The 15,731-nt window shown below is 41.3% G+C and overlaps 1 protein-coding gene across 3 annotated transcripts in view; it reads right to left on the bottom strand.

Moving 5' to 3' along the window:
- The window catches only part of ELAPOR2 (endosome-lysosome associated apoptosis and autophagy regulator family member 2), an 83,236-nt gene that overhangs the window by 31,799 nt on the left and 35,706 nt on the right, over positions 1 to 15,731 (bottom strand). For all 3 annotated transcript variants that reach the window (XM_015875491.3, XM_085512702.1, XM_085512712.1), the window contains exon 2: positions 12,322 to 12,442. In XM_015875491.3, coding sequence (XP_015730977.2) covers positions 12,322 to 12,442 — 121 coding nt within the window. The remainder of the gene's footprint in view (positions 1 to 12,321; positions 12,443 to 15,731) is intronic.

Here is a 15,731-nt window from a genome sequence, read left to right as displayed (position 1 = left end):
CAACAAGAACCACTTTTGACATTGGAACAGATGCACCATTTGGTCCCGTTCCAGGTGGTCGGTAGCAGGGGGATGGGGAGGAAAGACGGCATGTGCCAAGCAGTGTGATGTTCTCTTCTACAGCTTGCTCTTATAGCAAGCAGGGAGACCAACAGCTGTCTCAGCAACATCAATTCAGAAGTCTGTCCCGGTTGGAGGAGGGCACTCTGTACCCGTGCCAAGAGGGATCCCAGAGAGTAGATGTGACTCATAGAATGGCTTCAATGAATTGGAAACAATGGTGGGACTGTTAAATATCGCAGTTTGTGCCACGTGGATCCCGTGAATGCTCACATAGGAACAGAAAGCACACCGTACACAACTTTGTCAGGACTTATTGAACCAATATGATGCTGAAAGTGACAATCAATGATTGTGGAAAAGCTGATCAGCTGATCATCAAATGAAAAACTTCCTCCTAATATCTCACCTAAACCTTCTCTGTCTCAGTTTAAAACCATTCCCCTTAGTCCTATCACTATCCACCTTTGTAAACACCCATTCCCCCTCCTGTTTAAACATTCCCTTCAAGTACTGGAAGGCCACAACAAGGTCTCCTGGGAGCCTTCTCTTCTCCAAGCTAAACAAGCCCAGTTCCCTCAACCTTTCCTCATAGGAGAGGTGCTCCAGCCCTCTGATCATCTTAAGTGGCCCTCCTCTGGACCCGCTCCAAGAGCTCCATGTCCTTCCTGTACTGAGGGCCCCAAGTTTGGATGCAGTACTCCAGATGGGGCCTCACAAGAGCTGAGTAGAGGGGGACAATCACATCCCTCTCCCTGCTAATTAATGCCTCCCTGTCCTATTAACCCTTTTAAATATCAGCTTGGGTGCAACACACCTACTGACAAAGCAATGCACACTGGGAAAACCAGATTTGATCTATTGCCTCCCTATTAAAAAAAAATAATAATAATAATTAAAACGTGAAAGGTTTTGTTGTGGGTTGCACAGGGAACCAGCCTCAGTCACAAAGGGTGCTGTAATGTACTGCTAGGTAGACACATGCATCCACATACATCCATACATGCATGCAATAAAGCTGACGCAGACTCACCTCATGAAAAATTAAAGAGAGCTACAGTGCTAACAGTCACCAAAACCATTGTGTAAGTCTTGGCAAACAGACCTCACTCCATTCTTTAAAAGGATTACAAGTCACCAAATAAAGGTGACTGCGTGGATATAATAGACTTCAGCTTTCCAGAACAATTAACTAAGTTTGGCATGTCATTCTGACAAAAAATAAAATTAAAAAAAAGGTAGCACAACAAAATGCCAGCAAAGCACAGCTTAAATGGATTAAGAAATGCGTGAGAAACTGATCTCAAACAGAGCTTTCAGTGAGAGATCACCGCCAAGCAGGGAGGATGGAAGCAGTTCTGCCTGCCATGGCACTAAGTCACGTTTTTATCAGTGTTCTGCAGATTAGTGTTCTGTATTAAAACTGGTTTACAAGAGACTGAGTAGTAAGCCTGGGTCTGCTGGATCCCAAGCCAACTCCAAGTCAAGGAGCCAAAGCACTACTTGCAAAAGGCAAAAATGTGTCCCAGAGAGCAGAAATCTGAAGGCTGGAGTGGACACACCATTTATCAGGAGCTTCCACTTTGTGCAAAAAGGTGCTAATGAGCACCTATGCTAATGGTCTGCAGATAGGTATATTTAGAGGTGGAAGTAACATGTAGAATGAAACTTGTGTATCAGAGGCAAAAGGGTTGTTCCAATACTAAATACAGTCCCGCTTCTGCATTTTTAATGGGGGAGGCGGGGGAAGGAAAAGAAAAAGCAAACAAACAAAACTTCAAATGCTTTCAAAATTTGGGATAATGTCTTGCAGTGAGAGATATAAAGTGTTTAGTCTGTTCAGTTTACCAAAAGAAGATTAGAGTCAATTTGATAAGTGTATAGATAATCTAGAGGGAGAAGACATAGGACCCCACCAGACTCTCTAATCAATCAGAGGACTACATAAGAAGAGCTACCTTCTGGAAGTTAAAGCCAGACAAATTCAAACTCCAAACAGAATGCACATTTTTAATAGCAAGAATAACATATCACTATAACAATCTGGCATGATATGTGATGGACCCTCTGTCTCTCAAGTTTATACCATAAATGGACATCATAAGGAAGAAAAACTCACCCCAAATTATCAGCCACATCACTGATATAACAGGATGCACTTTAATGACCTGCGAGGTCAAACTACTGAAATTAATTAATCCCCCTCCTCTTAAGCTCTGTGAGTCAAGAGTGATGGTATTGTACCCCCTCCTGGGACATGCCATGAACATAGGGAATGCTGAGTTGGGAGCCCATCCCCCTGTATATTTGCTTCCAAGGAGCATATGCGATACATCGTTTTTTCAGATCTGACAGAACATTAGAATCATTTTGCAGACATGGAAATGATTCCCCGGAGGGCAAAAAAAAACCATAAGCAGGCTTACCTCACTTGCTCTTTGACTGCAAGGCTCCAGGGTCATGTTCTGCATTGTAGTACAGCTGTGGCCCTCCCAGTGATTTCAATGGTCTAAGTCAAATTTGTTCATCCTGTTTCTGTTCTAGTGAGTGATCCTAACAATTTCACATTGCTCAGTCTTTTCATGCTAGTCACTGAACAGAGCTGGACTAACAAGAGTAGATGCTCACATATATACCGCTCCTTCTGAGGTTGAAACCTACCTCTTATGTCAAGTATCTCTCAGATACTGTTATCCTGTAAGAGGCATATTTGGGATTTCATTGGAAGATAAATCAAAGCTGTTTCAATAGCCAATATCCTCCAACCCCAAATCTGCAACATACTCAACTGCTTCCCTCCCTTATGCAGCCCTGTATCATGCCTTCCTTCAGCAAGCTTGACATCCCACACCACTTGGGCCCAGTAATTCCCTCTCCATTGGCCTTCTCAGCAGACATTCTCCTTCAGACATTTTTCAGTTGTGATGCTTAAAATTATTTCAACTATTCTGAGTGAAGGCTTACTCCCTTCGCTCACAGTACATTCCATTAAAAAAACAAAAACAACACAGGACGGGATTTTGTCTGATTATAACATTAGAAGAGGCAGCAGTGGAGCAATTCTACCTAAATCAGTGAAAGCACACACAAAAACAACTTCAAACTCTGGCTTTCCAGCTCTCTCCCTCCATTTGTTTGCTCTTCATTCAGAGCCCAAATCCCTGGGCTTGAGGTGCAATGCTGTCACCTTCTGCAGGCAGACTGAGCTCAGTTATCTTAGTCTCCCATAGGTAAAGGAAAAAACTGTAGCTGAGAAAAACAATATGAGGTTGGCAGCAGTTGTCCCTCCAAACAGCTGCTGGGTTCAACAGATGCATGCCACAAACCTAGAAGGGAAGACGTGACCAAGGAAAAGCAAACTGAGCCATCTGTTCAGTGCCACTTTAGGACACTGGAATCCACACACCATGGAACCAACACCCAACCACATTACAGGAGGAGTAGAAAAAAACAAAGAAAGGAACTCGTTGCTTTATTATGTTTCCTATAATCTCAGCCAGCTTCAGACTGTCTTCTGTGAATAATTTATATGAGGCTTCCCCAATAGGCAGTGAATAATTGATGTTGGTTTTCTTCAGTCATTATATCCCAATGTGTTATCAGGAACCAGGCTGAATCTTAATTTAAGGAAAAACTCTGTCGAGCCTTCTTTGGACTTTAAATGTGATCACACTGAAAGTGGAGATAACCTGGAAAAGAGTAACTTCTGTGGAAGGGACGCTTCCTTTTCTTAGGAGTAAATATTTTTTCTTTTTATCCAAGAAATGACAAAATAAATCAATGTTCTCTCCAGTTGTTCTCTTTGATAGAAACAGTGCCACTTTCCCCATCTGGCTTGGCATATGAGAGAGTCTATGAACACTTTTATTTCATTGGATGGGTACTGTCAGTTGTGGTTTTGGAACTGGATTATTTAGCTAATTCATTAAGGAGTAGAACATAGAGAGAAAGAAGACTGTCATGTCTAAGAAGTTAGCAAATAGAGTTGCTGTTACAACAGTCACTCTAATCACTCAGCAGTGGAAAAGTTGGGGAACACAGGAGGAAACGTACCTGGAGGTGAGTAACTCTCCATTCCCTATTGGCTGATGTGACTGGGACTGTTTCAATTGCTCACCAACCAAAGCAGTTGGTGCAAATGGCTTCTAATGACGTTTGATATGTCTTCTGCAGTGGAGTATCAAACACAACCCAAGTGTGACAGGAAATTTATGTCCTTCTGGTCTACCAACTGGAAACCAGATAGGAAAAACCAAGAAATCTCAACAGATCCTGAACAGCTATACTTGAGCAATTGCATTGAGCTTGAGGCATCCAGAGCCTAGATTGCAATTGGGCCTCAATTACTGACTCACATGAAAATGTCTACACCAAGCTACCTCCATCCTATTCAGCTGATGTGTCAAAATGTTCAGTGTGATCACAGCTTATTCCTCACACACACATTCTGTTTGCCTCTCATACCTCAACCATAGCAAATCTTAAGGTCTTCCTGGTTTCCTTCCAGTTAAAATAGAAATCAGATTCAGAAGATTATGTGCTTAACTTGCTAAATTTTATTGTGTATGAAAATAGAGCAAAGAAATCACCAGAAGATTCTAAGACCAATCTTCCACTTGGAAGTCTCAGTACACACATCAACACGCAGGTCTCAGTAACTCTTCCTTGGGAATTAAACTCTGTGAGTTCAGTGCAAAGTCTTCAGACTTTTAAAACACTTATCTAAAAGGATCTTTGAAAAGTCAACAATGTGACTTCTTCCCCAAAGACACTTTATTGCTCGTGCACAGAGGAAATTAGCTCTTTGCAACAGTGATGCTTGAAAAGAAATGAAAATACACATCTGTTAGAGGGCCTTGCTAAATCACAGCCTTTCAGTAGCGGCTCTCAAGCTGCCATGCACGCCACTGCAAACTCAACATCTTCACTTCATGACATCTTTGCATTAATTCCTTGCTGTTCATATCAGAGTCGGCTGCAGAGCCAGAATCATAAACTGTTTTCCTCTCTCACACATCTTTAACTGCTAGGTAGATCATAACAGGAAAAGGGACATATCTAAAGCATACAGAAAAATACCTAGATTCCCTTAGTAATGCTCATAAATAATCCAGATTTTTGGCTTTTGGGTTTGAGAGAGCAACCTTCCATACACAAGGATGGACTCATATGTTGACAAGCAGCTTCATTAGGGCTGTTCAGCCGACAGGGAAGAAGAGAAGGTGTTAAAGTAAGTGATCTGAAACATGGAGGAACAAGAGAATTTCTGAATACTTCATTACCTCAAAATAGCACTTTCCTACAGCTCAGGATACCCAACAACATCTGTCACCACATATGAGTATATAAGTGCATATGTCAGATCCAAATGACACAGTTAAACACCAGCAGCCATTAATAGCTTGACCTCATTATTTCTTCCAAGGTGAATACCAAAAGCAGCAATATCTGAATGACATGAAAAATGAAGGAAAAAAAAAAAAAAAAATAGAGCACCAAGGTTGATGAAGGCAAGATCTAGTGCTTTGAAGCCATGAGTAAAAATGAGAATAGATATATGCCTAGTCCTCAGAGCTATGCTGAAGTCACTATATTTGCTCTTCACAGCTGTAAAAAAAGACATCCCAGTCATTTCTAATACCTTTAATGACACCAAAAAATAATCCTCAATTAATATCAAATAACCTCTCTGATGACTTGTAGGATTTACATATTTATTTGCTTCAAGAGGTCATAATTCTGGACTTCCTTAGGCCTTTTGAAAAGTAGGTATTATATTCATGTATTGAGACAAAAAATCTGTGGTGATAATTAATTTTTTGATTCTGTAATAAATGATTTTGACCTAACATAAATACATGTCACTAATAAATAGCATTATTCACATTTGGGGCACTGCTGTCCAGAGAAGCTGTGGATGCCCCATCCCTGGAGGCATTCAAGGCCAGTTTGGATGGAGCTCCTGGAAACTTGATGTGATGCGAGGTGTCCTTGCTCATGGCAGAAAGGTGGAAGCAGATGATCTTTAAGGTCCTTTCTACCACAAACCATTCAACTGTTCCATGATCTACACATACAATAATGTAAACATCAGAGAAACTACTAAAACTTCTTGTTGCTATTTTCAGGACTTCATCAGCCAAATTTCAAAATTCTAGATAAAAACCTGGAAGTATAAATTATGTACCATGAAGACTACATAGAATTTGCATGAGTACAAGCACAAGTTGACAATGAACAGATACAAACCAACATTTTACATCAGAAGGCTGTAACACAAGCATGCTGGTACTCCCAGATGTGTAACATTCAGTTTATATCATCCATCCACACAGATGTGTACATGCATACATCATACATTATAAAACTCACAGATACCCACTGACTTCAAGGGAATCAGGATCTGGTTCTCCCCTTACTTGCTCAGGATACCCAATCTTAACAAAGATGGAGAGGATATCAAACTTCAAATGTTTCTATTAAGTTGAAACTTCTACTATGTTTCCATTGCAAAAGCAGATTGGTAAAATCAAAACAACTGCAGATCTCAGTTGCCTTAGAGGGTTATAAAACTTGCAAGTCTTAAAAAGGTCACTTGCCTTAATTGTGTTTAAAGTACACTGTAATTAGCAGAAAGATCCATATCTCCTCCTGTGTTTCCTAGGAGCAAATTATACAAGTTCGAATAAACTCAACAAACACAGTTCAGTAGCAATAAATCAGGACAAAATTTGCTCTTAGGCCCCAGTAAAGTCTACTGTAATTAAGGATACTGTGTTTTCCAAAGGCAATGGATCTTTCCACACGGTTACTATTCAGTGCACACTCGCACCTTGTCTTAAAATGGAATCACATTTCTGATTTCAAAAAAGTTTCTTCTGCCTTAGTGGTACCAAGTAAGGTGGGATTTTCTAAGCACAGCCCTTAATAACTGCATGGCATTGTATACAACTGAGTTCTTCCATATTATCAATAATTTTATGCCTCTTTCCTTATGAAAGCATTGTAACTTTACACAGCATTTGGATGCTGACTCTGACAGTGACCTTAACAACCCTTTTATCACTTGAACACAGCAAACTCAGCTCCTTTTGAAACTGTTCTATTATTTTCTGTACATTTTCGTTATTACACACAAAGCACTGCTAAAACTAACAGTTATTCAGGAGGTGAGGTATAGCTTCTTTTTGTTTTGGCTGGGGAAAACAACAAAAAAAAAATAATTCATCCTTTTGTGCAACAAGAGAGTTAATATTAAAAAGAATTTTAGGTCGAAATGTGAACCCTGTAAGCCCTTTTCACTGATGAAAACAGTTCTGAATAGTGAATCAGTGCACCAGTACACAGTAAGGGCACTGTCTGAACCAGATGCACAGAAGTGAAGGGAGACAAAGAGAGGTTGGGAAGGACACAAGGAGGAAAGGAAGGCTCTGAGGTCAGACATTTAATTTGAGTGTAAAACACGCAGCATACAGTCAGGCAGGCAGAAAAGCACAACTGTGAGACACTGCAGCATGGAGTCACAGGGAACACAATACCAAATCCTGCTCCTACCATCAGGCCCCAAAAGGTCCCTTTTAAAAACTACATGCAGCCCACACACAATAATGAACCACTTTCTGAGATACCAGCCTTATGGGTCTTCAGACTTACCCCCAAAAGCAAACTCCTCCCATTGACTGTCATAATGGTTTTCCATTTAAAAAAGCCAAGTATACTGCTCTGATGGCAGTGATCCTTATCAGTTAAATTCTTTTGCTGCTATCAGATCTACAAGGAGATTAGAGTGAGACCTCTGGTAAATAAAAATGAGTGAGACCAAATCAGTTAAGCACACGGCCAATCATCAAGAAGTAATGGAGAGATTCAGACGCTCCAAACCTCACTGATGGAAGGAGGCTCTCTGTCCTTCCACTTTCTTCTATAGAATCATAAAGGTTGGAAAAGACCATTGAGATCATCTAGGTTAACCATCTGTCAAACACCACCACGACCACCAAACTATGGAATCATTCAAAAGGCCCTCAATAAGGTGTTTGCTGAGGACGCATTAAGAATGAGGCAGAGATCCATGAAAAGTAGCTTCAGGAGTAACACATATTGCCTGCTAATCTAGCCAAAATCCTTGTTGCATATTGCATTTCTATCTTTCCAGAATTTCTAGCAAATTCGATGGGCCGGAGTCAGAATTATGAGTCATCTCTGAATAAGCACGAGCATGGAGGGAAGAAAGAGCAGAGCACTGCCCTTTGGGAGAGGTGGCTGAGCAGTCTAATGTGGCCATGCCTGGAGGTAACATGATGTGCTGAATGTCAAAAAGAAAGCTGGTCCCAACGTGGAGTCTGGAACAGTGATGACTGCAGCCTCACAGGGCAACGAGATCAGAATAAAAGAGGGGAAGGTCTCCTGTCAGGCAGCAGTGAATCTGAGAAAGGTTGTATTGTCCCAGCACATTACTGCAAGTGAGATTCTGTCCTGCAGAGCTTCTCCTGAATCTTTCACACTTTCACATCTGAGTCATGGCACAGCAGCAACTCCTGCAGCATCACAAACACCTGGTGCATTAGGGTCCTTCCTCCTTTCTACCTGAGTGTGAAGATGAACAGGAAAGGATGGCCAGAGAGAAAGGCCAAAAATCCTTTATCCAATACTGAGATCATAAAGCAGTCAAAATGTAACAGTCATTCCTACTCCAGACCCTGTGACTAGTCCTCAGAGGGCCCCATCTTCTTTGCAGCTGTCACTGATTAGTTTCCGAAGACCCAAAAAAAGTCTCAATCCTGACATGATTTGGTGACAATGGCCGCACCAGGATATTCTGGCAGGCAGTCTGAGTGGGTCACCATCCACAGGTCAGAACTTCACAATGCAGCAGAGCTCGGAGACACTCAACCTAATTTTAAACAGGTTCATTTGAATGAAAAGCAGTAAAGCACAGCATCCTGTAAATGAGCACATCCTGAGACACCAGCTGAGCTCTGTGCCACAGTTAGATTGCTTCAGATATGTGGAACACCTGAGCTAACACATTTTTAGCAATCTCAAAGAGTCTTTGCACTCCTCTGGAGACCACAGTCTAGACGTATTTATGGAGATGATTGGAGATGTTTAACATATTGTTGTATCACCTTCCCAGTTCAGGCACAATTTAAACAGAATGACTGCTGGGCATTCAGAAGCTGGAGAGGTTTATGAAGTATTCCCAAAATTAATGACAGCTTGCAAGTCAATTCTGTTTCCAGGGAGCAGCAAAGATCAAATGTAGATATTCTTAAGTGGCAAGCATTTCCAAATAGATGAAAACAAATGCAAACAAAACATCATGAAATTAGCAGCAAAAGCAGATGTGTTCCAAAAAAAATACACAATTCCACTCACATTCCTCTGTATCCACTGTGTCTTAACACAAACAGGGACTACTGAGGGCACTGCCAGTCTCAAGGAGACAAAAAAAATAAAAGCCCTCAGAGCTCATGCTACTATACAACTGCAATCCTTAAAAGTAGGAAGGCAGTTGGCTTAACTGCATCTTAGGACTATATTGTCCTATATTGTTACCTTCCCAGCTAATTGTGATAGGATGATAAGAACTGGCCTTACGTTGCACCAGGGGAGGTTCAGGTTTGATATTAGGAAAAGCTTCTTCTCAGAAAGAGTGATGAGGCATTGAAACAGGCTGCCCAGGGAGGTGGTAAATTCACTGTACGTGGAGGTGCTCAGGAAGAGATGTGGCACTAAGGGACATGATCTGGAGCAATCACATACATAGTTTAGTTTGATGGTTGGGCTAGATAATCTTAGTGAACTTTCCAACCCTAATGATTCTATGATTCTACATCTTCTAAAAGTAATGGATATCCAAAGCTGAACATGATCTTACCTGCAGTCATTATACTGCAGACCTCCAGTCTATAGGCTGAAGGAAACATAGAAGTATCTAAGGGAGCCCAGGACTCCACCAAACGTCAAGAGGAAACCCAATCAGGATACTCAGGCATAGGGGAAGTTCTACAAGATGCATGAGAATCTGAAGAATGTAGAAAGGTTCATCTCAAAGGATGTGCTATGCCTTGGGACAAAACAACCCTAGGCCTACGAGAAAAGGTTCAGACATTTTGCAATAAAACCCATCAGGTTAGCCAAGCCAAATGGGAGGGATATTCAGAGTGTACTCTGACAGTAACTATCTGCTGCTGGTACATCTATGCTTTCAGACAGGAAGATTAACTGCCCTTAAAGCAAAAGGTGAAAGACTAAGAGATGTGAAATCTAAAATGACTTTCGCAATCAGGATATAGCCAGACATCTCCTGAAGCTATAATATACTACAGAGGAAAACAAACAAACAAACAAAAGCCAACAAACAGAACTACATTAATTCTGCTGCACTCCCAGAAGCCCTGAGAGCAGACAGTTCAAAGATAAATAAATAAATGTTTAAAAATTCAACTATCCAATTGCTTCTCAAACCAGCTGAATTGCCATGTGACTTAAAAGCAACATGACAGGGAGGAAAAGCACCTACTGAGATGAGTTTTCCAGTGTATTGAAAAGAATCCTGTATTTTGTATATTATATCACAGCCAATCGACACAGTAAACTTCTCTAACAGGGAAAGACATGGAGAAGCCGAAGATTCATCCAGTGTTATAAAACAGCTGAATTTTCTTTGGAGCTGACTTAAGAGCAGCAACACACACAAACTAGAGAGGACAAAACAAAGCACATCCACCCTTTGTTGAGAGTTGTACCAGAAAGCTGTGAAGAATGTAATGCTTCTAGACCTTAAATCATTTATCAAAAGCTTTACGAAGAAACATCAGAACAAATGAGTTATGCTCACATACTTCAGCATACACCAGAAGTGATTGTACATCAAGAAGGATAACACTAACTGCCCCTTATAGCAAAGACAGCAAAAAGTAAAAGGCTTGAAGTACAGCAAGGGAAACTCAAAAGCAGGAGAAAAAAAAAGCTGTAACTGGAGGGAAAATGAATAGAACAAAATATATGAGTAAATATCTGGAGAGTTCATGGGCACTTCATCATCAGAGGACCCTGGCAATAGCCCAGCCAAACATCAGCCACAAATTACACAGTCACAGGTATTACAGCTATTTGGGCCGAGGGATGAATTATGGGATCCCCTGAAGTGTTACCTATTTCTACAGTTCTGTAATTGAATAACACATCCCTTAGGTTTACAGAGATCCCACATTTAAAACCTCAAAAACAAAACCTAAGCACCAGGAAATGACACATGCAACTTTTCAGCCGGTGCTTGCAGGCAGTCAGAAATCTTACTGTGGTCAACAGTGCTACAAAAAAAAACACTGATGTGCCCTATGCTGGAGCACACCGTGTAATGAAACAAACAATAAAACTTTACAGGAAGAGTTAGAAGTGAATAAAAAGTCATCTCTCCTACAGCAGAACTGAAAGGACACTGCCATCATTCTTCCCGTTTGTCAGCCCCAGTGATTTACAGCCTTTGGTAGAAATTACTGGGAAAATAAAGTACTGCTAGGATTTGATGTGAAGAGAATTGCTAGAGCAAGGATGTGAGACGGGGAAGGGTATTCAGCTTGGGAAGCTGCAAATAGCAAGGAATGGCTCACATGTACTTGTAAAGCAGCAATTCACTTATGTACCTGGATGCAAGATGAAGCATTTTAACATACTGGAAAAGGAAGAGGACCAAGTAACATGCAAACCCTCTGACTTGTTATAAAGAAATAGATAAAAATGCAAGAGCTTCATCATGAAAATAACACTGGAAAACATGATATTACTTCCACATTTAGCTTATTGTCAGTTAAATAATGCAGGTGATGAGAACATGGATGCTACACAGATGCAATTTGGCCACCATTGGTCACCATTTTGGCTGCTACTAAAAATACACAGGAGAGCTGCAGCAGTTAAAGGTACGGCAGCTCAAGGCAAGCAAACACTCTTCAATGAGAGTTGTGTTTTTTCTGTAAATTAGCATACAGGGGTACCTATAGCAGGTATTAATGGGATGTAGAACTGCACTGCATGGACAGTCCCTGCTCCATAGCTCCTAGAAACAAGGGGAAGGGTTGTAAAGACATACAGGGTCACCTAGAAGGGAAGGACTAACTCAGGACATTGGTGACAGAGTTAAGAAGAGTCATGAGTTTAAAGCTCTTCCAAAGGGCTTTGTTGGCATCAGTGCCATGTAGGGTAACGAGCACAAACAGACAGGAGCAGTGTGTAAAATGAAAAGTGCCAACATACTGCATTCCTTCCCTTTCACGGGGTCAGGTAGTCCAGAGCATTCCGCCGACGGATTCGGGACAGCCACCCTCCATCTGGAGCCACTGCTGTCGCACTCCGTGTACTCGAAGTGGTAATCTGTCTGCAAGCAATTACAAAGAGTTTCAGTTTCATCATAGCATTTGCATATTAAGATCATTAATCAAGACTGTGATTAGCAAACTTGGCTATAATTAAACCAGAAAGGAAGGAAGTAGCTGCCATGTGAAGAACTATTACCGCTTTGATGATCACAGTGGATCATTGCAGAGAAAGCACAAAGCGCAAGTGCAAAAGCAGAAGGTGGGATTTGCAAAAGAAAGGGGATGCAAATTCCAATATGATTTTGCTTCCTAGCAGGATTGGTCCCAGTACTTTGTCTCTGATGTACAGCGCCCACACAGGCTTCCTCCTTGGTCAGTTTAGGTTAAGGGGAGGTCCACGCTCGCTCCGGCTCAGCTTAGTGCATCCCTGCACATATTCAGCTGGCTCACAAGGAGAACACTTCTCTACTTACAGAAAAGCTAACAACAATGGATTTAATATTTCTCCTTCTGCTAACCATAACTCTCCATTTGGACATTAATATAGTCCTGCCTAAAAATCATTAAAACCTTTGGTATTTTGCATGGGATTGCAAGTAATATTTTGATTGCACTGGAATTAATACCTTTATGGTTCAAAAAATGTCTTTATGGCTCAACTTATGGTTTCGAAAACCAACTAACAGAACACTGGAAATAAAAATTACTTGTCTCAGAAATACAGCAAACTGTAAGAATATGCTATCTAATCCACAACTATACATGAAAGATGATATAAAACATTCTCAACACCCCTAAAGTACTCAATTAAATTTGTGTTTTCACCTCTTCATCTCATTATACAATCTTCAAGGAACAAAATAAAAAACAGTCATTAGATACTGTAATGTTGAAATCCACCTATAAAGCAACCAGCATATATAAATAACAAATCCATAACAGATCCATCTCATTGTTCATATCATGTAAGATAAAAATTATCCATTATCTACTCAAGACTGGAAGAAAGCAAAGCAAAGGACACTGAGACCCTCTAAATCTCACTCATGTTCAGAACTTTTTTCTATTTCATATCAGGATAACTGATAGAAATTATAGAGAGCAGCTTGGTGTCAACAATTCAGGTTTCCAGGAGAGATGAACCCAATAGGCATCCCTCCCCCTGAACACCTTAAGCCTGTGTGCACGTAGCCATGTCAACAGAGTTTCAAAGCTCAGAAGGGGGTTACGCAGCATACCCTTGCTCTTGAACAAGCTTTTTCAATTGCCTTTGCCCTTACTGTGCTCAGTTCCTTTCTGGAAGAGATGGATTTTTATTTTTTTCTTTTAACTTTTTTTTAAAACTAGTTGTCTTGGCTACCTGTAGAAGGTGAATATAACTGCATAGAGCTCAGGTTCAGCTAAATAATCCAGCATCATGAGATGCTCTATCTTCCATGGTGAAAACATCCTCAGCACCTGGGATAGCTCAGATACATCCCTATGAGCTGGAATCACACCTTGGCTACCACAGAAACATCCTCAAAGCCAACGTGACATTGGCAAGCACTGGAAATCTGCCATTAGCACTGGCTTACCAGGCTCAGAGTTTCTAATCTGCCTCAGCAATCTGAGCTTCCAAATATAGCAGGTTGATAAAGGAGGCCTCTCAGCACCATGGGGCGCTTACAACTCCTTTGCATCCCTCTGAAAATCACAGTTCTGATATGCTGTAATTTCTTCTCCTTTCTAATTGAGAAATTTCTTCCCAACAGTATTCTGAAAAACATTTCACAGCAAAGCCAGATGTTATCTGTTGCCAGCTATTACTCTGATTTTGCTTTTAATGTTTTTGGGTTTCTTTCCCCACTATCATGCAGACACTTTGGCCACTGACCTGTTTTAATTTTAACAAGTCTGACTGCTTTGTTACTTTTCTGGGCTCGGCCTTAATGATTTAACTTGTCCCTCCTCCAGTTCAGCTGTTATTTCCAATAACATTTCTGGCTAATTGCTCAGAATTCCTGGGATGTGAGAAACTGGCATGAATTTTAGGCCAAAGAGTTTGTTTCCATAGGAAAATATCTCTTTGAACACTCCATACAGGGTTAAGGTAAAAATAAAAAAGAAAAAAGAAAAAAAGATAATTTTCTAAATGGAAAATTGATGCTCTTCCAAGAAGCCACTCAGAATCAATATATAGTCCTAGGCATTAAATTTCAAATAAAAGGTTAATAGTAACCTGAAAATGTCTCCAAAACAGGCAGGAACATTTATTTCACTCTGTGCTGAATTCTGCCTCATTGTTTTTGGAGAATCAGTGAAATCACATGTGCACTACTGCGCACTAAGCTGTTAGAAAAAACCCTCTGACGTTCGTACACTCGCTCTGAAGGACACTGCATCCAAAATAGATGCCCTTGTGCATGGCACATGACGTCAAAGGGGTGATGCACTGATGACAGTTCTTCCAACGGGAGAAAAAACAGCAAAATTGGTCCAATGAGCTACGTTCATAACACATCAATACCAGATCAATGGCTGGGCCTGCCACCCTCACATGGTTCCCATGCAAAAGTCCTGCAGCCAAGGCACCCACATCCCCTGGTCACCAGTTTCAGGAGCTCTCTGAGTGATACACCAATGCAGCATCCCACTGTGTGCCACCCCACATCATTGCCCCTCATGTCATACAACACTGGGCTTAACTTGGTAAGGAGCACCTAGGACCTGGTGTATGTCATTTTAGATGTCTCCAGTGCGCACCTCTACAGTATCCAGTCTTGTCACCTCACAGTCCTTTATGACAGCTGCCAGACACCTCTATTCTAAAGGTAAAAGCCTGTTTCAGAGTATTTTTCAAACTCGAGAAGTATTGATTTCCTCTCCATGGACTCACTCTGCTCTCATGAGGCCCCACATGTGGTACCGAATCCAGGTCTGAGGTCCCAGCGCAAGAAGGATGAGGAGCTGTTGGAGGGGGTACAGAAAAGGCCATAAAGATGATCAGAGGGCTGGAGAACCTCTCCTATGAAGACAGTCCGAGGAAACGTGGCTTGTTCAGCTGGGAGAAGAGAAGGCTCAAGGGAGACCTCATTATGGCCTTCCAGTTTCTAAGCAAGATCAACTTTTTACATGGACAGATAGTGACAGGATGAGGAGGAGGAACAGTTTTAAATTACAAGAGAGGACATTAAGATTAAATATTAGGAAGAAATTATTTATTCAGAGGGTGGTGGTGTACTGACACAGGCTGCTCAGAGAAGCTGTGGATGCCCCATCCCCAGAGGTGCTCAAGGCCAGGTTGGATGGGAACCTGGGCAGCCTGAGATAGTAGGTGAGAACCAGCCCACAGCACGAGTTGGAACT

This window comes from Coturnix japonica, chromosome 1 (assembly GCF_054131305.1).
Source record: "Coturnix japonica strain WE chromosome 1, WE-NBRP24, whole genome shotgun sequence".
In the NCBI taxonomy this organism is placed as follows: domain Eukaryota; kingdom Metazoa; phylum Chordata; class Aves; order Galliformes; family Phasianidae; genus Coturnix; species Coturnix japonica.
This window is presented reverse-complemented; position numbering and strand designations above follow the sequence as displayed.